Source organism: Emys orbicularis, chromosome 1 (assembly GCF_028017835.1).
Source record: "Emys orbicularis isolate rEmyOrb1 chromosome 1, rEmyOrb1.hap1, whole genome shotgun sequence".
Taxonomy (NCBI): Eukaryota; Metazoa; Chordata; order Testudines; family Emydidae; genus Emys; species Emys orbicularis.
Genome location: NC_088683.1, coordinates 248944880 through 248970559, shown reverse-complemented (window position 1 = coordinate 248970559; position 25680 = coordinate 248944880). Strand labels below are relative to the sequence as shown.

General features: G+C 43.8%; 1 protein-coding gene across 1 annotated transcript in view; it reads left to right on the top strand.

Annotated features, from left to right (window-relative positions):
* The window catches only part of AFF3 (ALF transcription elongation factor 3), a 403834-nt gene that overhangs the window by 274670 nt on the left and 103484 nt on the right, over positions 1-25680 (top strand). The window contains exon 9 of the mRNA XM_065423495.1: positions 15050-15101. Coding sequence (XP_065279567.1) covers positions 15050-15101 — 52 coding nt within the window. The remainder of the gene's footprint in view (positions 1-15049; positions 15102-25680) is intronic.

Below are 25680 nucleotides of genomic sequence, written 5' to 3'. Positions count from 1 at the left end.
TGGAATGGAGCCAAAAAAGGCTCCACATGGCCCCCATGCCAGGTTAAATCCTGGCCCATCAGCACCCCTCTCACCAGCTGGTCATTGGGTGCCAGAGACTCCCAGGGGGAGGGGCTGCCTACTATTCCTTAGTGAGTGTCTCCCTCCCTTGCTTCTGGGGCTGTCCCCTTTCACCTGTGGCCCCATCAAGTTCCCCCACCAGTTGAGGCATGTGAGTAGCATTTTTGTTGAGGTATTCTTCAACTATCCAAGTGAAATAAAAGCATTTTTCCACTTCTTTTATCGCATTGCTACATAAAGAGCAGAAATAAGGAAAATGAATGATAGAAGTGCTTCGATTCGAATGGATATACTATCATCTATTCACTTGCTGGGACATTGTCTTGCATTAAAATAAAACTGAGTATGTTTCATGATATTATGTGTTAATGATTAACATTTTCACTGGTGAATTACAAAGGTGATAATTTCTGCATCACATTTTAAAACAAATTGTTGCTCAGAGTCCTGTGGCACCTTATAGACTAGCAGACGTATTGGAGCATGAGCTTTCGTGGGTGAATACCCACTTCGTCGTCCCATGCATCCGACGAAGTGGGTATTTACCCACGAAAACACATGCTCCAATACGTCTGTTAGTCTATAAGGTGCCACAGGACTCTTTGCTGCTTTTACAGATCCAGACTAACACGGCTACCCCTCTGAAAATTGTTGCTCGTGATTGTTGCAATATATAATACACTTGTGCGATAAGCTGTGCAAATTATTCTCATGCTTCTCTGCTGAAGTAATAGAGTTAATAATTTAAATGAGATGTAGCAATATTTTCCCTTTCCAGTTTCAAAAGTTATTTGATCCTTAGGCTTGAAAATATCAACAGTGCACACACTGGAAAAAGAATTTTTTCAGAGTTTTGGCCTAATTCAGCAAAAGGACACAAAAAATTGCCCTCACCTCATAAGCTATACTCATAATTATCAGGGTCAGTTCTCTTGTCTTTTTGTGTACAAACCAAAAAGTAGCTTGTATAGTCAAAACAACCCCAGTAATTCTGAACATTTAACTCTTCAATAAACAATGAGTGGATTTGGGGAGTGAGGTTATTAAATTAAGAAATTGGGAATACCTCAGAAGTGAATTTAAAATAAATCTATTGGCCCTGGTTCTCTTATCTATGCCAATTTACATCACCAGGAGTAACAAAAAGTGAAGCACAGTGGAATTATACCAAAGTTTAAGTGAATGCAGAACCAGGCCCACTAGTAACCTCAAACTGATCTAGATCATTCAAAGGACTGAACATGAATACTTAAATTTCTCACAAAGCCAGAGACAAAATAGATGAGACTATAAACCAAAGGAGTTCCTACCCTGCCTTGAGCCCTGTATTCAGTCCAAACATAATCTCTTCCTGAAGTTTGGCTTTATAATTTATTCAAAAAGCAGCAGCAAAGCTGTAAACCTCAGCCTAAACTTTTTCCTTAAGTTGGGTTACCCCTAGGGTTTCCCTGCAAAGATCTTTCTGTCATAGACCCCAGTTCCTTTTGACCAAGAACAACTCCCACCTCCTTCATATTCATAGTGGAGTTGATAAGATACTCCTGCCATAGAGAATCAGCATCTCTCTGCAGAGTTCGAACACATGCTAACAGGCTGAGTCAACAAAAGAACTTTCCCATCCTGTGATAGTGACTCAGAAAACAGCCCTCAAATAACAAAAGATGATACACTCTGGATGAGTTTTAAAACTACCTTAGACATTTGGACATCCAATTCCCATCGAAATTAATGGAAATTGATTGTCCAAAATCCCTTAGAAAGCTATTATAATTCCACTCACTTTGTTTCTATTTCTCATTATATCTAAGTCCTTCTGTGTTCCCCCTCCCTCACCATAGCATCTGAGTGATACAGGCACCCACAGTTGAAACGACTTGATTGGCTACTGTAGAAATGAAGCAGCTGGTTGACTAGGCATTTTTCAATATCCAGAACTCTTACTCATTTCATTTAATTATATCTGCACCTGTTGTTATTCATTACAGAAAAAGGAATGGATACGTTGTTTAATTACAGAGCATGCAAAACTCTAACTTGAGTCTTTTAAGCCTTGCAGTTCTCAATAATCTAGCACAGATTCCACTACAGATTTATAATTAAGTGCTCAAACCTAACTGCTTTATCACAGATGAACCTCAGGTGTAAAATCCATAAATTATGTTTCTCAGAGAACCACTTTGTTCACCACTTTCTTTTTCTGATCTTCATTCGCAAAGTTTTATTTTACTTGTCTCTTCAACTGGGCATGGGCATGGCGGTGTCCACTACGAAAACCTCAAAATTTGGGACTAGTGATATCACTAACTGGACTATATGTCGTGTATACTGAAAATCGTATGGTGGAAAATAGATTTTGTAATTATAGACATGGTTGAAATGTCTATGCTTGTACTGTTATTATTTCTCCCCCCGCCCCCACCATAATAATTCATCAAAGCACTAAGCAAATGCTTAAGTACCATTCTGAATAAGGATGGACAGAGGCATGATTTTACGTGTTTTGCTAAATAAGGATGAACTTAAGCACATTCTTTGCTGAATCTACACCTGGGCACTTTTCAGATAAATTAAATACACAATGGCAAGGTCCCTTTTGGACTTTATGTATTTTTCTTGTCTTCTGCCCTCCCTGCTTAAAGGAAGCTCTCCCTGGGGATTTTTTTAAAATTATCATCGTGTCAGTTACAGTGGAAATGTTTTGTCAAAGAGAAGGATCTTGAAGCATGTTCAGACTTTGGGTTGATCTGAGCTTCTATGGAATCTAATTCCACAACTGAACCTCCTCAACTTCAAATGCTTTGTCTCTGGCTCTCTTGCACATCCTGGGGTTTGAAAGCTGCAAGGTCCAAGAAGAATTCAGCGGTCTAGGATTGGTCGTGGATGGAGATACAGTAACTGATGATACTGGGGCCTGATTGGATCGTGGCTTTGAAGATCAGGACCAAGGCTTTGAACTGACAATGGAAGTAAATTGGGAACCAGTGGAGAGATTGAAGCACAGGGATTAAGTGCTCACAATAGCTTATCCTCTTCACTAGGCAAACAGCCACATTTTATACAAGCTGGAGCATTTCCATTGATTCAACTTCATATTTGGTGAATTACAGTAATCCAGTCAGGAGGCGGGGGTCGGGGGGGCAAATGCACCACTGTGGCTAGATCCTCCTCTAGGAATAAAAGAGTTTTCTAGCAAGCTGCAGGTGGAGGACGGTTTTTTCCTATCACTAATGTTACTTGATTGTCTATTTATATTACAGTAGCACCCAAAATGTGCAGAGAGCTGTAGAGACTTATAGGCAGAGACAGTGTCTGCCCTGAAGGGCTAAAGTCCTAAAATAGTTTTTATATTAATAACAGGGGTTGTTACTTTATAATAAACACAGGTAATTTATATTATAATATAACTTCATTTAAGGAAACAGTTAAGGTTAATAAGTGACAATGTACTTAACTATCACGTAATTTGCCCAAGCTCTTAAAATCAAGAAAATGATTAGTTAATGACATCAATATTACACTTGCCCACATATTAAACAAATATATTATTCTGATTAAGTATTTAAAAATGTGTATTTCATCAAAATACCATGTTTTAATATGTTATCTTTGTTAACTTGATTTCAGACTCCAGATATTTTGTTCTAAGGGATACCGTTAAATAGAAAATATCAGTTAACATATTTATCAACTGATAGCAAATATTTTTGCTAAAGTATTTATGATTGCTACTTCTCCATGTATTGCTGATGTTAGATACAGCACTTTGGGGAATCACTATTATACTGTTCATATTTTGGCTGTTATCATTTCTGTCTAGGCTTTACTGTAGAGTGGTTATGCAACAAGAAAGTATACATATTAAGCTCTCACTGATTTAAGTGGGAGCCACTCTTGTCTCTTTATCTATTCTGAGTTCTTATACAGCACCTATCATTGGGGTGTCTGAGGTTATGTCTACACTACAAAGTTAAGTCAATTTAAGTTACGTCGACAATCCTCCACCGCTGTAATTAAACCGCTTGTTCAAGACCACACAACAGACCTTGTGACGGTGGAGCACGTCCACAGTTGGTGCTCTTGCATCGACAGAGAGACCAGTGCACCATGGGAAGCTATCTCACTATGCAACTCACCACCATCTGCCACTGGGTGCTCTGGGCAGGGATTGCAGAGCATCATGGTGGGCTCAGCATCCCATGATGCAGTTTTCTTTGTCCCATCATTCCATGGGCTTCCTACTATATATCGCGCCACCTTTCAACAGCCCCTTTAAACTGTGTGTCTGTCATCTCTGTCTGAAAGCATGGATCCTGCATTGCTCTCCAATCTTGTGATGAGCGTTATGAACACAATGGGGTTGATCTTGCAATATTTCATGAGCTGCAAATCTGATAATGACACCGTATTGTTTGCCCTGCTGTGTGCCATGGAAAGTAACAATTCAGGATTGATGGTGTCATTCACGGAGCAGCTGCACACAGTGGACCATCTGTACTGGGCTCGGGAAACAAGCCCTGAGTGGTGGGATTGCATCGTGATGCAGGTATGGGATGACGAATAGTGTCTGCAAAACTTTTGGATGTGCAAAGCCACCTTCCTGGAACTGTATTTGGAGCTTGCCCACACCCTCCGGCGCAAGGACACCAAAATAAGAGCTGTCTTCACAGTGGAGAATCAAGTGGCGATTGCTGTGTGGAAGCTGGCAACTCCAGACTGCAACCAATCAGTCGCGAATCAATTTGGAGTTGGAAAGTCCACCGTGGGGGTTGCAGTGATGCAAGTGTGCAGGGCCATTAATTGTCTCCGGTTACAAAGGACTGTGACTCTGGGCAATGTGTGGGAAATAGTGTATGGCTTTGCAGCAATGGGATTCCCTAGTTGTGGCAGGGCGATAGATGGCACACATATCCCAATTTTGGCCCCAGACCACCTTGCAATGGAATATATCAACAGAAAGGTCTACTTTTCTATGGTATTGCAAGCACTGGTGGATCACAGGGGTCATTTCATCAACATCAATGCGGGATGGTCAGCAAAGGTGCATGACACACACATCTTCAGGAACACTGGCCTGTGTAGAAATCTACATGCAGGGACTTGCTTTCCAGACCAAAAGATTGTAATTGGGAATGTGGAAATGCCAATTGTGATCCTGGGAGACCCAGCCTACCCCTTGCTCCTGTGACTCATGAAGCCTTACACCAGAAACCTTGACAGCAGCAAGGAGCACTTCAACAACAGGCTCAGCAGATGCAGAATGACTATGGAATGTGCCTTTGGCAGATTAAAGGGTCACTGGTGCTGCCTTTTCGGCAGGCTAGACCTCAATGAGGAAAATATTCCCATGGTCATAGCAGCCTGCTGTGCTCTGCATAACATTTGTGAACGGAAGGGGGGAAAGTTTCCACAGGGGTGGAGCCTTGAGGTGGATCGGCTGGTGGCTGCTTTTGAGCAGCCAGACACAAGGGTTATTAGAGGAACTCAATGGGGGGAGGGGGCTATTTGAATCAGGGAGGCTTTGAAGGAGCATTTTGACAGTGAGCCCCAGTAATGTGTCTTTCTATAATTAAGGCTACCTTGTAGTCATGGGTATTTTTAGTAAAAGTCACAGACAGGTCACGGGCAGTAAACAAAAATTCGCGGCCCGTGACCTGTTCATGAATTTTACTAAAAATACTCTTGATTGAAACCTGGGGGGAGGGGACTGCCCAGGGCCCCCGCGGGTGCTGGGGGAGGGAGGCAGGCAGCGGTTTGTGGCATTGGACCCTTGCTGGGAGCTGCAGGGGCAGTGCCCTGGGTGGAGGCAGCATGCAGAGCTGCCTGGCCACACCTCTGCCTAGTAGCTGAGCAGGAGGGATGTGCAGCTTCTGGGGAGCCCCCCAGGTTAGCCTGCCCAGAGCTCGCCCCCAATCCCCTGCTCCCTCCCACACCCAAACTCTGCTGCTGGGAGGGGGACTGCCCCAGCAGCAGCAGCTGGTCCGTCTGGTGCAGGCGCTGCCTGAGCTGCCCCTGAACCAGGCACACCGGCCGCTACGGAGGTCATGGAAAGTCACGGAATCCGTGACAAACTCGCAGCCTTATCTATAATGCATTGAGCCAGGCATTGCTTTCCTGCATTATAGTATGACCCTTGTAATGATCACTGAGTGTGCATTAAGTGTCTGCAAATGCTACTATTGCCACTGTTTATGAATTTCAGAACCAACCATCATGTATAGGAGACCAATAAAGATTTGTTTTCTTTCCATAACTTCATTTTTATTTAACAGCTATACAAACATTTCTATTACCTAGAAGGAACATTACAATGACGAGTACTTTTTAATGAGGCTGTCATAGCTGGGTGTATGTCCAGCTGTCATTGTGAAACATGCCTCTAAGGGTGGAGTGCCTGGGGTACTGTGGTGGACCAGGAACATGCGAGGAATGTGCAGCGGGGGGCTTTGGGAAGGGCATGGAAGGCAGTTCTGAAAGGGCTGCAGAGGGAAGTGAGCACAGATGTGTTCTGCCTGCAATCAGGGACCTCAGCATCTCTGTTTGGTCCTCGAGCAGCTGTATCATCTGCTCCTTCCCCTGTTTCTCTTCTGGCTATCCATTCGCAGTTTTTCACTGATAGCCTCTCTCCAAGCTCTCTGCTCACTATCAGCAGCATCAGACGATTGTAGCACTTCCCTGAACATGTCTTCCTTATTCCTCCTGGTACGTCTCCTTATCCAGCTGAGCTTCTCAGCCGGTGTGCAGGAGGAGACTCTCAAGGCCACATCTCCAAAAGCTATAGAAACAATTGACAGAGGCACTGTTGTGAGTGCATGCACCGCCTTGATTCATACAAATTACATACACCACTTTCTCACTCTCCCTTGGCAAGCACACAGCACATCGACAGCCCTAACCATGGTGAATTGGACACAAGGGAGAGGGGGTAAGATGGAACAACGGGTGGGGAGAGGTTAACAGGGGGATCATTAATCATTACAAGTCCTTAGGGACACTATTCTGAACACTGGCACTGTTTTCCACAGTCAGGGTAATAGAAGCTGATATCTCGCTCCTGAGGGTAACTAAGGATGCTCCTGCATGCGTGCGGCTGCAGACCAAGTCCATATGCTGCTCACCTGTGTGCTACTTTGGTGCCTGCAGACATAACTGCTGATTGGCACAGCAAAGTTTCCTTCCGCAGGGGAAGGAACAAGGCAGCCCTCCTGAGGAATCTGCAACAAAGGATTGCAGAGTACCTCCACAAAAGTTTCCTAGGCCTGGTCTACACTAGGCGTTTATGTCGAATTTAGCGCCGTTACATCGAATTAACCCTGCACCCGTCCACACCACGAAGCTATTTAGTTCGACATAGAGGTCTCTTAAATTCGACTTCTGTACTCCTCCCCAACGAGGGGAGTAGCGCTAAATTCGACATGGCCATGTCGAATTAGGCTAGGTGTGGATGGAAATCGACGCTAATAGCTCCGGGAGCTATCCCACAGTGCACCACTCTGTTGACGCTCTGGACAGCAGTCCGAGCTCGGATGCTCTGACCAGCCACACAGGAAAAGCCCCGGGAAAATTTGAATTCCTTTTCCTGTCTGGGCAGTTTGAATCTCATTTCCTGTTTGGACATCGTGGCGAGCTCAGCAGCACTGGCAACGATGCAGAGCTCTCCAGCAGAGATGGCCGTGCAATCTCAGAATAGAAAGAGGGCCCCAGCATGGACTGATCGGGAAGTCTTGGATCTCATCGCTGTGTGGGGCGATGAGTCCGTGCTTTCCGAGCTGCGCTCCAAAAGACGGAATGCAAAGATCTACGAGAAGATCTCTAAAGCCATGGCAGAGAGAGGATACAGCCGGGATGCAACGCAGTGCCGCGTGAAAATCAAGGAGCTGAGACAAGGCTACCAGAAGACCAAAGTGGCAAACGGACGCTCCGGATCCCAGCCACAGACATCCCGTTTCTACGAGGCACTGCATTCCATCCTAGGTGCGGCCGCCACCACTACCCCACCACTGACCGTGGACTCTGAGGATGGGATATTGTCAACGGCCGGTTCCTCGGACATGTTAGCGGACGGGGAAGATGAGGAAGGAGATGAGGAGGACGAGGCAGTCGACAGCACTTACAATGCTGATTTCCCCGACAGCCAGGATCTCTTCATCACCCTTACAGAGATCCCCTACCAACCGTCCCCAGCCGTTAACCCGGACACAGAATCAGGGGAAGGATCATCCAGTAAGTGTTTTAAACATCTAAACATTTATTTTTAACAGAACAGGAATATTAACAATAACAACAATGGGTTTCTCATGATTAGTGTGCCCTAGGCGCTTAACGTTTCAGTCCTGGGCAGTGCAACTATTGAAAAAAAATCTAACAATGTCCGGTTTTGCATGATTGTTCTGCCCAAGCCGCTCTACTGTTTAGTCCCTGCCAGTGCAGCTACAGTAAAATGCGGTCTATATGTCCGGGGATAGAGCTGAAATCCTCAATGGACATCTCCACGAAGCTCTCCTGGAGGTAATTGGAAAGCCTTTGCATCAGGTTCCTGGGGAGAGCGGCCTTATTGGGTCCTCCGTAATAGCAGACATTTCCGTGCCAGGAGACAAGCAAGTACTCCGGGATCATTGCCCTGCAGAGCATGGCGGCATACGGCCCTGGTCTTTGCATGCTTTCCCGAAGCATTCTTTGTTTTTCCGTGTCTGAGATCCTCATCAGGGTGATGTCGCTCATGGTGACCTGCTTTGAATTAGTTAGGGGAATGTTAGTATTGGGACTGCTTGCCCGTTCCTTTACAGAACTGTAACCGGCGGTTTACAGCCACGCGGTGGAGGCGGGAGAGGGGCAGCATACAGGGATCTTTCCCTGGGACAGCCGCGAGGGGGTGGGACAGGGGCAGAGCTCATGCTTGCCGGACTGCTGGCAGCAGGGACTGGCATTGCTTTCAATGTGAAAGGAGGCCAGTGCAACTATTAAAGTTTTAAGCAGCCACAAGTCTACGGCTTACCATGTCGGCCTGCTACACAAATTCCGGTGTCCTGCCCCGCTTCTCTGATCTGCACTGCAAGACCCCAGGCACTGAATGCGAAGGCCGAAAATTCGACCTTGTCCTGAGTGCGCATGTGATAGGTGCTGTGCATGGTCTTCTTTACAGAGAAAGACTATGTTCTTTGTTCACAACTAAATTTATCTTTCTGAGGAATTCACTCCCTTTTTCCCATTCCCACAGCTGCGACTGTCTCCCAACCCAGCCTGGCATCACACTCCCAGAGGCTAGCGCAGATTAGGCGTAGGAAGAAGAGGACACGGGAGGACATGTTCTCGGAACTTATGGGCTGCTCCCGAGCCCAGGCAGCCCAGCAGACCCAGTGGAGGGAGAACTTGTCCCAAATGCACCGTTCACACATGGAACGGGAGGAGAGGTGGCGGCAGGAAGACCAGCAGGCGACTCAAACGCTGCTTGGACTACTGAGGGAGCAAACGGACACGCTCCGGCGCCTTGTGGATGTTCTGCAGGACCGGAGGCAGGAGGACAGAGCCCTGCTGCAGTGTATCTCTAACCGCCCTCCCCCGCCACCAAGTCCCATACCACCCTCACCCAAAGTCCAAAGAAGGAGGGGCGGCAGAGTCCATGAAAACTCTCACTCCACCCCTGCAGACTGCTCTACTACTAGAAGGCTCTCATTCCCCAAAATTTGACAAGTCCTTTCCTTCCCGCCTCACCCAAGCCCCTGTCCCAGTTTCACCCCCCAGTTTCATGTGTAGTTGATAATAAAAAATACGTTTCTGTTAATTACTGTTTCCATCATGTTCTTTAGAGGAGAGTCTGTCTGAAGGGGGGGAAGGGGGTTGGTAATTGGACAGGACAGTCACCTTTAGCAGGGTACAGAGGCGGGGGCAGGTTCAGCAGCAGGGCACACACACATTGCAGTCACTAGTTACCCTGGTCAGTCTGGGAGGTGGTTTTAGTGTTCTGTGGGGGGTAGGGGGTGCTCTGTGACTTTGTGGCGGGGGAGGGCAGTTACAGATCTTATGCGGCGGTCCTTATCCTGGATCACAGAGCCACGCAGCAGGGGATCTTTAACCGTCCTCCCCCTGCCCACATAGCCCACACACACAGAGTCCCAAACAGGAGGAGTGGCAGGCTCCGTTGAAACCACCAGTCCACCACCGCGGAGCCTGTCATTCCTGGAGTTTGGAAGCGTCATTTGCATCACTACACTACACCCGCTCCCCACCACAGTCTGCGTCCCAGGTTCAACACTTTCCCACGAAAACAGTAATAAAGAAAACGGTGTTCATTAACAAAATTCAAGTGATTTTATTTTTAAACGTGTGTTGGAAGGGGGGAACGGGGTATGTAACTGGAGAGGATACTGAACATTTAGTGGGTAAAGAAACGGGGGCAGGTTCAGCTTCTCTGTACACAAACTGAAAAGTCATTGGTTACCCTGCTCACTCAGGAACCTAGCTTTCAAAGCCTCCCGGATGCACAGCGCGTCCCGCTGGCCTCTTCTAATCGCCCGACTGTCTGGCTGGGCGTAATCAGAAGCCAGGCTACTTGCCTCAACCTCCCACCCCGCCATAAAGGTCTCCCCCTTGCTCTCACAGAGATTGTGGAGCACACAGCAAGCTGCAATAACAATGGGGATATTGGTTTCGCTGAGATCACAGCGAGTCAGTAAGCTTCTCCATCTCCCCTTGAGACGGCCAAAAGCACACTCCACCACCATTCTGCACTTGCTCAGCCGGTAGTTGAAGAGTTCTTTTTCAGTGTCCAGGGCGCCAGTATAGGGCTTCATGAGCCAGGGCATTAGCGGGTAGGCTGGGTCCCCGAGGATGACTGTAGGCATCTCCACATCCCCAAGAGTTATTTTGTGGTCCGGGAAGTAAATACGTTCCTTCAGCCGTCTAAACAGACCTGAGTTCCTGAAAACACGAGCGTCAAGAACCTTGCCCGGCCATCCGACGTTGATGTTTGTAAAACGTCCCCTATGGTCCACCAGTGCTTGCAGCACCATTGAAAAGTAGCCCTTTCGGTTGATGTACTGGCTGGCCTGGTGGTCCTGTCCCAGGATAGGGATGTGAGTTCCATCTATAGCCCCACCGCAGTTTGGGAATCCCATCGCGGCGAAGCCATCTATGATGGCCTGCGCGTTTCCCAGGGTCACTACCTTTGAGAGCAGTACCTCAACGATTGCGTTGGCCACTTGCATCACAACAACCCCCACGGTAGATTTGCCCACGCCAAAGTGGTTCGCGACTGACCGGTAGCTGTCTGGTGTTGCAAGCTTCCAGAGGGCTATGGCCACTCGCTTCTGGACAGTCAGGGCTGCTCGCATCCGGGTGTCCTTGCGCTTCAGGGCAGGGGACAGCAACTCACAAAGTTCAAGGAAAGTCCCCTTCCGCATGCGAAAGTTTCGCAGCCACTGGGATTCATCCCAGACCTGCAGCACTATGCGGTCCCACCAGTCCGTGCTTGTTTCCCGGGCCCAGAATCGCCGTTCCACAACATCCACATGACCCATTGCCACCGTGATGTCCTCGGCGCTGGGTCCCGTGCTTTCTGACAGGTCTGTGCTACTCTCAGACTTCAGGCCCTCACCGCGGTGCCGTAGCCTCCTCGCCTGATTTATCTACATCTGCCTCTGGGAAAGGTGGATGATAAGCTGCGAGGCGTTGACAACGGCCACAACTGCAGCGATGGTCGCAGCGGGCTCCATGCTCGCAGTGCTGTGGCGTCCGCGCTGACCAGAAAAGTGCGCGAACTGATTTCCCGCCGGCGCTTTCAGGGAGGGAGGGCGGGAGTGACGGTTGGATGACGACAGTTACCCAAAACCACCCTCGACACATTTTTTTCCCCAGAAGGCATTGGCGGCTCGACCCAGAATTCCAATGGGCAGCGGGGACTGCGGGAACTGTGGGATAGCTGCCCACAGTGCACCGCTTTCAATGTCGACGCTTGCCCCGTTAGTGTGGACTCACAACGTCGAATTGCTGTCCTTAGTGTGGACACACACGTTCGACTTTGCAATATCGATTCCACATATTCGATTTAAGTAAAATCGAACTACTCTCGTAGTGTAGACATACCCCTAGAGATCAGTACGGAGGATTCCCGGGACATCCTGGTGTGCATCAACAAACTTTTCAACATGTCCCCGCCCTCTCCCTCTCCCCCCATTCTACACAGTGGAATGAGAAACAGATGCATACAGTGCTACTGTTGGTTATTTCTATCCCTCTTCTACCCTGGAAACAAAAATAGCTCTACCTCATTTCTCCCTGCAATATCAAAGCACAATGAGTACTTACCGGAGCTCCCTTCTCCTGCATCTGGCATGCCAGAGCCAGAGTGCTGGGACTGGCTAAATCCCTCCTGAGATTAAAACATGCCATGCCACTGGACAACCCTGTCACCTGTCCTCCATCCTCCTCCAACTCCAGTTCCTCATCCACTTTGTCACTCCACTGGCTGCTGCCTCCAGTCCCCATGGAGTATCCACGGGGCTCTTGGCAGTGGAGATGGGGTTGCCACCGAGGACATAGGCGCCAACTCCGTGGGTGCTGTAGCACCCATGGGGAAAAATTAGTGGGTGCGCCTCACCCACCGGCAGCCACGCTCCCCCCTCCTTGTCTCCTTCTCCTCCCCCTGCCTGAGCACACCGCGTCCCCGCTTCTCCCCCTCCCTCCCAGTTCTTTCCACCACCTAACAGCCGTTTGGTGGCACTTAGGACTTTCCGGGAGGGAGGGGGAGGAGTGGGGATGCGACGCGCTAGGGGAGGAGGTGGAGAAGAGGCGGGGCAGGGGCACGGACTTGGGGGAAGAGAGTGGAATGGGTGTGGGGCTGGGTGGGAAAAGGCGGGGTAGGGTGGGGACTTGGGGGAATGAGTGGAATGGAGATGGTGTGAGGGCAGTGCAGGGGCGGGAAGAGGCAGGGTAGGGGCGGGGCCAGAGGCAGGGGGTGTCGAGCACCCACCAGGCAGAGGGGAAGTCAGCGCCTATGACCAAGGATGGCGTGCAGCTCCTTGTAAAAGCGGCATGTCTTTGGCAACACACCAGACTGACAATTGGCCTCCCTTACCTTCTCGTATGCCTGTCTCAGCTACTTGATATTGGTACAGCACTGCTGCGTGTCCCTCTCAAACCCATTCAGCTCCATGCCAGGAGCAATCTGCCCGTAAGTATCGAAGTTCCTATGGCTGGAGCAGAGCTACAACTGCACAGCCTCCTCTCCCCACAGACCCAGCAGATCCACCAACTCTGGTGTACACAGTGCATTTGTGTGGGGAGCTGCCATGGGAAGATGCTATGTGAGCTGTCCACGCTGAGAAAACAGGAAGTGGAATTTCAAACATTCCCGGGGCTTTAAATGGGGGAGGATCGCATGCCTGTGTACCTGGCTGCAGGGCCGGAGTTCAAAGTGGTGACCAGAGCGGTCATGATGGGCATTGTGGGACACCTCCTAGAGGCCAGTTAGGCTGCCATAAGCAACACAGTGTCTACACTGGCACTCCCTCTTTCTAACTTCATCGCAAAAAACTGTATGGCTCTCGTCCAGGTGGTTTTATTATGCTGGCGTAGCAAGAGAGTTAAATTAGCGGGAGGAGCATTGCAGTGTATACAACTCCACTATTTTGTCAAGAAACTGTAGTGTAGACATGGCCTCAGTTTGCAGCCAGATTTTGCTGAAGCTGGCACTTCAGTTTTGAATCTCTACCACAGAGAAAGAAGCTTTGAATAAGTAGCAGTAAATCCAGAATAAACAGCAACAGGGTTAATTAGACTGTGGGATAGTAGGAATTACCCTTTACAGTCCAACTTTCCACTACTGCAGTTGGAGGTAGCATCAGCCTTCCCAACCTTATAAAGAGCATGGATTAACCTGGAAGCTGAAACCAAGGTATTTCTCCAGCAGTGAGATGCTCTTTGTTCTGTAGCTGCAGTGGTAAACTGCTAGTGGTGCCAGTAACTGTAAGTCTTATAGAAGCGTGGCTAGGGTTGTGTGCTCCTTTTGGATATGGTGTTCCTTTGCCTTCTGTGTGATGTTGTGAAACATACACCCTGTTATCCATTTAAGAATTAGGTTTTTCAGCCACCTTCTCATGAGATTAGGCACAAGTACAAGGAGGTGGTTTGAGATGATTACATACGTTTCCTTTATATATTTACATTCTGGGGACCACCCACATCACAGAATGTATTTAAATTGTTCACCAAACTTTCTTTTGGAGTCAAGACTAAATTACAGATTCACTTTTCCCAGACTACAAGAAAAATTTGCTACTTTTCCAATGACTATTATTAGACACTTTTTTTTTAAAGAGTAGGATCTCTTCACTGGAGACCTTTCAAATAGTGGGGAAAGTCTTCACACGTCCTAAATTCCTTTAACTGCTAGTTATTTAACTCTAGGTTGCAATAAAATTCGAAGAGGTTGAAAACAAGCTCCTTTTTTTGCACGCAAATTTAAATATTTTGGTGGTGGTTTGGGGAAAAGGGGTGAAATCCCCATTAGAAAAGGTGAGTTCTTGTCTATTTTCAAATGATACGGACAAATTCTTCTGAGCTTTATGGCATTATAGTATTATTTTAATTATTTCAAGCGATAAGTCAGCATTGCTTCAAGGCTGTAATTGAGCAAAAAAAATGGCCTTTGGGAAACATGAGGTCAGTCTTATTTGATGTCACAACACTGCCAGTGTAAATATCTACTAGAAAGCTCTTTGTAAGTTCTAACCCTAATGGAGTAATCTTTTCCTCTGTTGGGGAATGCACACCTGTCAGTATCAAAAATGTTCTTTTATAGCATTTAAAATCTGTCATGTAATGCTTCTAATTACCATAATATTCTCAAAATCCATTGCTACTGTAATAATCAATTGGTTTCCTCGAGTATTAATAGTCAACAACGAGTTAACAAGCTAGTTGGCAACAAATATAATACTTCATGTCTAATTATTTGGGTAATTAAAATGTACTTTTTCTATTATTCTTTCTCCAGAATGCTAGAAGATGACCTCAAGTTAAGTAGTGATGAAGAAGAGAATAATCAGGTATGAGCTACTGAATTCAAATGTAATCTGTAGAATGTTTAATACCAAGACTGATTTATTCAAGTAATATTACCCTATTACTTTTTAAAGTATGTGTAGAGGTTATCAAAATAATGTAAAGTACTGTAAATGGAATACCAGATGTGCTTGTTTCATGCCAGATTGTTTGTTTTAACTACTGTATTTAGTGGAAATGTGCTACACTGCTCTTGATTTATTAGCTTGATGTAATGCGGAAATATTTTTGGATAAGTCTGTTTTTTAAATAAAAAAGAATTCTGTATTAAAGACTCAGGTCAAAATCTTCAACCCTGGGTGTCCAAAGTAAGGGTCCTAAATCTATATCTGGCACCAAAAATAAAAATGGCCTGATTTTCAAAAGGTGCTCAGCTCCTGCGTCTGCCATTGAAGTCAATGGGATTTGCAGGTGCCCAGTACTTCTAAAACCCAGGCCACTTACATGTTGGTACATGAATTTAGGTGCATAACTTTAGGTGCCCAGGTGTGAAAAGGTTGATCTCATTGCTTTTAATTTCTCTTTAGTTTGGCTACATCTACGCTTGAAGCGAGGGGTGTGATTCCCAGTTCATACAGACATAGTCATGCTAACTCTTATTGAGCTAGAGCAGTGGTTTTCAACCTGTCGCCTGCAGATACCCGAGGGTCCGTAGACTATGTCTAAGATTTCCAAAGGGGTCCGCACTTCCATTTGAAATTTTTTAGGGGTCTGCACATGGAAGAGGTTGAAAACCACTGAGCTGGAGCAGTTTTTCTCAACTTCCGGTCTATGGACCGGTGCCAGTTCCTGAGATTTCCCTGACACAGTTTAGAAAGGCAGCAAGCCAGTCCCTGGTATCAAAAAGGTTGCGAAACACTGAGCTAGAGCACTAAAAATAGTAGTGTAGCCACAATAGCACAGACAGCAGTGAGCAGCAGCATGAGCTAGCCACACAGAATACAAACCTGTGTGGACCCCATGGGTATGCACTATGCCGCCGCTGCCCATGCCACTGCAGCCACACTACTGTTTTTAGTGCGCTTGCTCAATGAGAGCTAGTGCGAGTATGTTGATGCAACTCAAAATCACACCCCTAGCTCATAGTGTAGACATAGCCTAAGTGTTTGTATTTTAAAACATGCTGCAAACTATAAAGAAGTCAAACCCTTTTGATATTTATATTAGATAAACTAATATTTCACCAATTTTGAATAAAACAGTTGGGTGTTAAGAAGATTCAGCGCATGGATTAAAGTTGTTTACCATATTTATAAAATTTCTTTTTGTTTAATGTATTTCATACAAGGGATCCCGAAATACGTCCAAGTTAATTACTTTTCTTGCATGTCTAGGCAGTTTAATGTACAGTACGTAGACAGACTAGGGCAAGGTGACATAAGGGACAAGGGGGATGTTTTGGGAACAGTAATTGAGCTCAAGGAATTGTTGGGTTCAAGGAGTAGGATTTATGTGTTTTAGGAGAAAAAGTTAGGATTTAGGAGTCACAGTAAACCACTGAGTTAAGGAAGAAGAGATGAGTCTCAATTAAGGATGGGATTTGGAGTCATGGAAACATGGGACAGGGTAGCTGTTTCTGCAAATGGTAGAAAATAGGCATATGGATCTATATCTCCCATGGCAAATGGAGATAGGTATAAATAAGAAGGTGTATGCTAATCAAGGAATGCAGGGTATAAGAACATAATACATTTTGGGGGGGAAATTTGTTGTTAATTCCTGCCTACTTCCACAGACCTGGCGTCTTTTTCTCCCCATGCCACAACATCTTCAAGCTAATAATACCTTTCCTATGGCTTAGCAACTGGTATTGTGAATGTTAGCTTCTGGAATACTAAGTACCGTGCAACAGAATATTACAGTGTCGCCTTATTGTTTTGTATGATCTATTTCTCTGCTCATACCACCTAATATCTTGTTTACCTTTTTAATTATTAGTGTGCAGTGCATTAATGATTTCAATGACTTTTACTCTGTTGCCCCTTTTTCCTTATCAGTGTGCTGGAAGATAGCTCCATTTAGCACATCTTCCTTGGAGTGGTTCCTCCGTCTCAGACTAATTATTTTATATTTTAGACACTGACCCCCTTTTGCCGTCTGCAGGACCAATCAGCTAAATCATCAATATCCTATAGAATCTGTTTGCATCATTGTTCCTTAATATTTACTCTCCCTCTCAGTTTAATTATCTTAAAAATCCTGGAGATCTTGACCCCAATCCTGGGCTGCCTCCAAGCTGTGCTTAATGCCACTTTTGCCCTCTTTCCCAACAGTCCCCTGGGTGGCCAGGAACTAAGGTGTTCCTCAGTGTAAATTAGAGCATCTTCAAGGGTGTTCTGACTTATATCATCTCCCTATGGCCTCCAGGGGCCATTCGGGAATGGGGGAACATTGCACAAGTGTGGAAGTGTAGAAATTCTTTGACCTTGTCCCATTTCCCTGGATATATATTCTATATCAGGGGTCAGGAGAAGTACCCTCTATGGTGGTTCTTTGCCACCCAAGAATTTCTCTGCCACTGGATAGGTAAGACAACATTATGGCTGCTTTGTGCCACCAAAGAGGTATAAATCAACTGAAGCAGGCTGAGGAGCTAGTCCCCTATTTTGAATGCTTTCAGCTAAATCATTGTATATGTTATGAACAATTGATTTCCTAAAACTGTTCCCAGCGGCGATTTGGTCTTGTGGTTAAGACACTGGTCTGAAACCGAGGAGATTGAGTTCACTTCCTGGCTTTACCAAAGAAGTGATCTTGAGCAAGTTGCTGAATCTCTCTGTGTCTTGGTTCCTCATTTGCAAAATGGAAATAATCACACTTCTTTACTCCCATGGATTGTCTATCTTGTATACTTAGATCATAAGATCCTCCGGAAATGGGCTCTTTCTTGTTGTGTATTTATACAGTGCCTAGCAATATGGGGCCCTGAGCTCTGAGGGGGCCTTCAGGCACTACCATAATACAAATAATCCTTAGTAATTTCCCTTGTTGATGAGAAAAGTAGTAAATGTTCATCTGATTAGCAAGAGATGTGCCTAAATGGGAGTAATCACTCTCCAGCCAGATTCACAATTTACAACTACCTATCTCCATCTGAACTTCATGGCTTGGTTCCACCCCTGTAGCTGACATTTATCCCCTGCTGTTTACCAGGTTTTTACCCAGAAGCCTATTTTACTTCCTATTCCGTGACTGTTACCTTACCCATTAATCTCAGATTTGAGTCAAGGAACAGGAAGGAATGGGGACAGAGAAAAATATATGAATGAATTTCAGTTTTTTATATAACTAATTGCTATTATCCCTCAGAATAATTATAATCATTCAGTTAATTGAGGGGAAATTTTACAAGAACTAGAAAGCTTTTTTGCCATTACTTAAATCATGAAAAAAGATTTTTTTTAACAAGAATTCAAAATTTGGAGGGAGATTTTGTATTTGATTTTGAAATATCCAAGAAGCCAATGAAAAATGCTGAGGTTTTGCAGGTGAGGAGAGGAGCTGATACATGTCAACACTGATGTTTGGAGAACTGTGACAAAGCAAGAGAGCATGAATGATGGGGATACAAAGGTCAAGATGGGAAATGGATATGTGAATAAGAGCTTCAGTAGAGTGACCAAGGCCTTGTTGGATGTAGACTGTGTTCCAGGGGTTACAATAGGCAAGATTCACAGACTTGGGAGCTATGGGGAGGATGGCGTTGAACTGAGTGTGTGTGTGTAAGCGAGCCTACAGTAATTACATTATCCACACATATTAGACAGTCAATTTTAATTACATAAATGTATTTTCCTCCTTTAATGAGCATAGTTTATCCATTTAAACTGATCATTTTAATTTTACAGGCAGTGATCATAGGAACTGATATGTAGAAGGAAAATTTCCAGTTGGCATATTTTATTTCACACACATTGAAGAAAATTTACCTTTTAATCCCCAATCAATATCTAAAGAGCACACAATTAACAGATAGCTCGGTCGTTAACATAAATCTACAAGTTAAAGAGCCACTTCCTTTTGATTTATAATGCATAGAGTAATAATTTTGTCATCATCTCTCTCAGAAAGTGTCTGATGCTTTGTAGCATGAAGATGTCAAAACTGTACTTAAGATTGTTCAGAGTACTGAACTGTGGTGGTTATTGCCTCTTGGTTCCCTGAAGTGTGGAATGGCACATGAAACATTCCCATTAGAATACTCTGCTCTTCATTGTAGAGGTCACTGGATAACTTAAATCAGTCTTGGGTGTAATATTAAAAGGAGATTGCCAATTGTAATGTGAACAATTCATTTTTTCTTCTTTGTCCTTTTACAATATGAAAATTTCCTAACAGAAAGCAGAGCCTTTAAGGGAAAAAACACTCTGGATTTACTTCTGCAATTCATGTCAATCAATGGCCAAATAAATTAACTGACTGCTATACATACATGGAATAATAATCTAACATATTTTTGCAACCCAAGTCTGTTTCCTTGAATGCATTTTTCTTCCCAGGATCAGGTTGGTTGCCGCTGAAGTTTTGTGGCTGTGAAAATTTATTACCCACAGAGTCAATCTACATTCAGGCTGCCAAGTCTGAATAAATAGAGTCATTGTGCTTGTCTGGAATATGTAACCAAAGTTCAACCAGTCAGCTTGACTTTCACATCCCAAGGGATTCATAAAAGCCAACACCCTGGTATGTGCTCTTGATTCCTGCCAAAATTTTGTAAAATTGTATAAACAGAAGTTGAAGAAGCAATCAAAACCTGGTCTGAGAAACGTGGCTCCAGACTCAAACTCCTGGTGTACTTGAAGAAAAAGAACTGAGTTTTAATACTTTGATTAATAATGATATGGACATCTCTTAGCAAGAACAGGTAAATATGTTATGAAAATTAAAGACCTATATACAGGGTACATAGGAAATCAATGAATAATTATCTCAAACACTGCTTAATACATTCATTTTGTCTATGTAAGTTACACAAAAGGAAAAATTAGAGCAGCTTTTACATGTAAATAGCTGCCTTCTTTAGGCACTGATAGAAATAGACAAACATTGCAGGATCACACTATTAGACTAATACGTATGTAAGTTTCCTTCCATCTAAAATATAGCATTAAACACTAATGATGCTTAGCTTTAATATAATCCAAAATGAATAAGCTGCTGTCAGGATTCCCAGTAGCACAGGAATTTAGACACCAGTTGAAAACTAGCAGCTCTTTCCCATCCTTGTGAATGAAGCAATAGTACATTAGTCCAGTCACTCAATCACAATCAATACAACTCTATATCCCCCAGCAGAAAATAATTTGTTTTTAGAAGTCCTCAAGTTGTGCTTAGTGAATATGTTTTACTACAGCCTACGTTATCGGACAATACTATGTCTTGCATTTCTGGCCATGCACTCACCATCAATACAAAGTTAAAATTTGTAATGAAAAGAAAGGCCATGCACGTAAACTTCTCCAGAGTCGAATCATTTTTAACAAAGCTAAATAAATCCAAGTAAATACAGCCTCTACATTTGAATTTAAAAGACCCAGGTAATTTAAAACAGTTACTTATTTCAATCTGTAATTAGTTCCGAAACTGGGAGCAAAATGGCTACCTGCTTTTTTGCCATAAGATCTTAGATGATATTATGGGGCTTTATGAAGTCTAATATCAGCCAATCACAGAGCACAGCCAGGTGCATAAAAAGAAAATAGATCCATTAGGTAAATTGGAACAGGGCCATGCAATCTGTTAGTCGTCAGAACTATTTTTAGTCAGGTATCTTGCATAACAGGATGCTAATTGCATTTGCATATGCCATGGCCAGAGAATGTACACACGTCTGGTCATTTCAGCATAGTACTCCCTCTATGCACCTCTTCATTGGTGCTATACTTGGTGCCTACTCAGGAATGACAATGAGCAGAGAGATGAGAACAATCAGACCTAAAAAAACACAAAGCAAACATCTTTTCAACATCAGACCTGGGTTTAAAGGTTTGGAAACAAGTGATGGACAATCTTCAAAATGTTTGGAGGTTTAGGGTCTGATTCAGAACTACCAATATTAATGGGAGTTTTGCCATTTATTTCAATTGATTAAAAAAAAAACAAATCCAAAAGCTTAGTCAAAACCTGTCTTTTTCAAACTAAGTTGGTTCTCCAAGATGTTCTGGGAAACTTGTAAAAAAAACTTTCCTTTGAGAACAATCTGTTCATGATCATTCTGCATAGTACAAGAAACCTACCTCATGGTATTTTGGCACTTTGGCTTCTGATCCTGACCTGAACCAAGAAGAGCAGAGATGAGCAAAAATGAAAATAAAAAATGTTTGGTTTGAGGGATGGGTGAAGCCTCAGGCCAGCCCTTCCTTAATCTGGACTGGTTTGCTCATCCCTCTGTTCTGTAAATAATGTGACTATATTTCTTGATTGGAAAAAATCATCCTCATTATTAATATGAACTTCACTTACCCCGGGTAAGTCCATTATTATCTGCATATTAAAGGAATGATCCTTTTGGCATCAAACCAAACTAAAATCTGGAGCAAGATTTAAGTAAGTCAATGGAGCCAATTTTCAGCAATGCTGTGGTTTGCCTGTACTGATTTTAAAAGCTTTGTGACATCTACATTTGCACTTTAGCAAGGAATGACAAGAAGACCAAGATTGCCTCACTGAAACTGACAGATAAGACAACATAAGAGTGCAGTCTGATCCTGCCAAATTTGGCTCACATCAGGGCCTGTCTTACAAAATCAGATTCAGTGTATGGAAGGCAGGATCAAGCTCTAAATATGAATACTGTTGCCATGACTCACAGTGATAACATAAATTAGAGATTGGCCTAAATCACAGACTTCCCCAAAGTTTGGTGAGGTTCACAATAGATCATGTTCTGATTTGGGTTCTTCTCTAGTAGCAAACACTTAAAAATAGACGGTAAAGTAAACAAATACAAACACATCTTTCTTCGCTCCCTATATTGATGCTGCTAAATAAAGTTGTTTCTTTACAACTTCTCCAAATTCTGTCTATTCCCACCATCACAACTGTTGTCCAAGCCTGAGGATTTCTCACCTTGACTACTGCAACCTCCTCATCTCTGGCTTCCTAAAACCTGGCCTTGTCTTCTTCAGTATACCAAAAACTCTTCCACTGAAATTATCTATATTGCTTGCTATCTGACCATGTCCAGCCCCAGTCACTAAGGGTCCGATCCAAAAACCAATGAAGTCACTTCAACAACTCCTGCTGACTTTAAAAGGCTTTAAAACACTAAACCCTTTCACTTGTTTTCCCTTGCCTTCCATGTCAAATTTAAATCAAAGCCCTTCACAAATTAGCCCGTGCACCTCCCATTTCACTGTCATCTCCTCTAAAGCTGCGCAATCAACTGCTGCCTCCCATGTCCTTCTCCCCCTTCATTTCCATTCCTTCTTCTATGTGAACATCTATACATGAAACCCATGTCATGCTTCCATCCTCTGCTCATCTCCTTAAAACACACTTCTACTATGAAGACCATAAATACTAGTTCTCCTGCCAAAGATCTGTTAACAAGCAATAATACATTATAATCAAATAACTTTAAAAAAAAAAAACATGACGCTCACAAGGCATGAGCTAACTCCACCACTCAATTGCTTGCATGCTGCTACATTTCATCTACCATCCCTTATCTGTCTATGTCTACTTAGTGTAAGTCAGTGTTTCCTGTGCTGGAGAAGTAGCTCTCCCTCCAGAGGCAACAGCTAGTCAGGCAGAGGCATGAGGCAAAGAAGATGAGTTTTGCTGAGGAAAGCTGCAGAACCCCCCAGATCTTCCCCTCCTGCTCACTGCAAAAGTGCTGCCATGTCAGCTGATAACATAGCAGGCAGCTCCTTGAAAGCCATCCATCTTCCTTCTCTCCCCTGCCCCCAGTACCTCTCTACAGGAACTATCTGTGGGAGCAGCCTACCTATACCAGGGAAAAGGCTCCACGTGCAGCCAAGCTACACTTCTCTGCTCCTATGTATTTAACTAAGGCTTGGTGTGGTACCAGGATGCCCCTCCTCAGCACGAGTGGAAGTCTGAGGAGGGAGAAGATCAGAGGTACCAGAAGGGTTGACAGCAGGGAGCAGGGACAGAGTCAGCTAAATATGTGTCAAAGAGCAAAAAGAATACGAAAGAAAAAAGACAAGACAGAGAAAAGACAAGAAGGAATAAAAAGAACGAACAGAAATGACGGAAGAAAGGAGTCACAGGAACAACAGCTTTAGGACATTGCAAAGGGACCTGGAGAAGGGTCTATCTGCCAGATCATCAAAAGAAGTTTGAGAACCGCTATTGTAAACTCTCCAGGGCAAGGACCTTGGGTGAAATCGTGCACCCATTGAGGTCAATGGAAGTTTTGCAATTGACTTCAGTGAAGCCAGGATTTCACCTCTTGTCTTCTCTCATGCCTCCTGACAGTTTGGGCAGTGACTAAAATACTTTGATACTTACAAAATATCACAAACAGTGATGGCAGTGGGCAGGGACAAAGTTAAGAATACTTGGGGTATCTAGATCTGCGTTCCATATTTTCATGTGTTTGGCTTTTTGGAATAGTCCAACTTTAACTTAAATTCTCAGGCTTGCTAATGATTTGTGTAAAACTATGGCATTCTGTTGAAGTTTGGGGTAGTTTCCCCTGACGTGTTCACAATTTCAGTGCCACTTTCACTAATTTTATTTTATTTTTTGTCTTGGATTAAGAGAATCCTCCTTTGAAAGAAGACTTTTTCTTTTTGCAAAGTAATTGCTACTTCCCTGAATTGACAGAGAATTTTCCCCAGTGTCACCAGGCATTAATAATTTTATTAATATAAGATAGAACAAACCTTAATATTTTTTGACGTAGACAAGTAGGATCCAAATTAACTTGTGTCAGTTGGAATGCTACATGTGTATACAAAGAATTTGGCCATAGATCTTTATGGAGTTCTAAAGGCAGAATAGAAAAATAGAAAAATCAACATTTGCGAGTATGTAAACTTTGCTAAATGGCTAATACTATGTATGCAGCAAATTTGGCATTACAAATATTAACTAGTTAATACAATACCCCTGAGAGGTACTTAGCTATTATTATCATCATCATCATCATCTCTATGATATTGACAAGGAAACTAAGACAGACAGATTAAGTGACTTGTTCAAAGCCACATGATGAGACAGAGTCTGGACTAGAACCCAGATCTTTTAATTCTTAATTCCAGACTCACATCTCTAGACCACACTGCCCCTTAAGATGAAGAAGGATTAAGAGACAATGTTGTTCATTAGGAGAAAATGAACAACAAACTCCAGAAATATACTGATTAAAAAGCCCAAGGTGGCAAACAAATATTTGGGAGTTGAAAGCCTCCCACTCCCCCCCAAAAATCACAAAATTAAGAAAGATTTTTATGATTTCCTGAAACGTGGCTCTAGTGGGGACAACACAAAATTAGAAAATTGAGTAACTTTTTAGCTTGTGAACCTTAAATAACATTGACTGGATAATGAAACCACCACCAACACATAGCTATTGCAGATTTACAGAAGAAACACTCAAACTATATATCTACAAATTATTTTTAAAACTCTCAGAAAAAAACAGATTGGAAAAATAATCCTCAGAATAACATTAAGAGCCAAGAATATAACAAGATAAAGTGTGCTGAAATAATATACAGTAAATCAGCTGAACATGAACTCCCAGTGCAGTCCTGGGCCAAAAGGAATAATGCAATTCTTGGTTGTATAAACAGAGGAATATCAAGTAGGAGTAGGAAGGTTATATTACGTCTGTATTTGGTTCTGGTGTGATCACTGCTGGAATAGTATGCCCAGTCCTGATATCCACACTTCAAGAAGGATGTTGATAAATTGGAGAGGGTTCAGAGAAGAGCCATGAAAATGATTAAAGGATTGGAAAACATGCCTTGTTGTGATAGACTTAAGGAGCTATGTTGTTTATCAAAAATAAGTTTAAGGGGTGGCTTAATCACAGTCTATAAGTAGCTACATGGGGATCAGAAATGTGATAATATATGGCTTCTGAGTCTAGCAGACAAAGGTGTCACTTCCAATGGCTGGAAACTGAAGCTAGACAAATTTGGACTAGAAACAATGTGTAAATTTTTAACAGTGAGGGTAATTAACCATTTGGGACGATTTATCAAGGGTTGTGGTGGATCCTGCATGACTGATCATTTTAAAATCAAGATTGGATGTTTTTCTAAAAGATATGCTCTAATTCAGCCACAGTTATTGAACTAGAAGCAGGAATTAATTCAGGGAAGCCTGTGGTCTGTGTTATACAGGAGGTCAGAGCGGATGATCACAGTTGACCCTTCTGGCCTTTTAGATCAGAAAAAATGTGTTTCTGATCTTAAAAATAAAAAGAGAGAAAATTAAAGAAAGATGAAAGCCCGCCCACTGCCTAAATACAGGCAGTGCAAACAAGGTAAAGTCTGATTGACAGGCCTCATGTAAGGACATTTGATCTGATGTGACTCCCAAGCTTCTGTATATTCTAATAATATTGGAATGCAGCTAACCTCATAT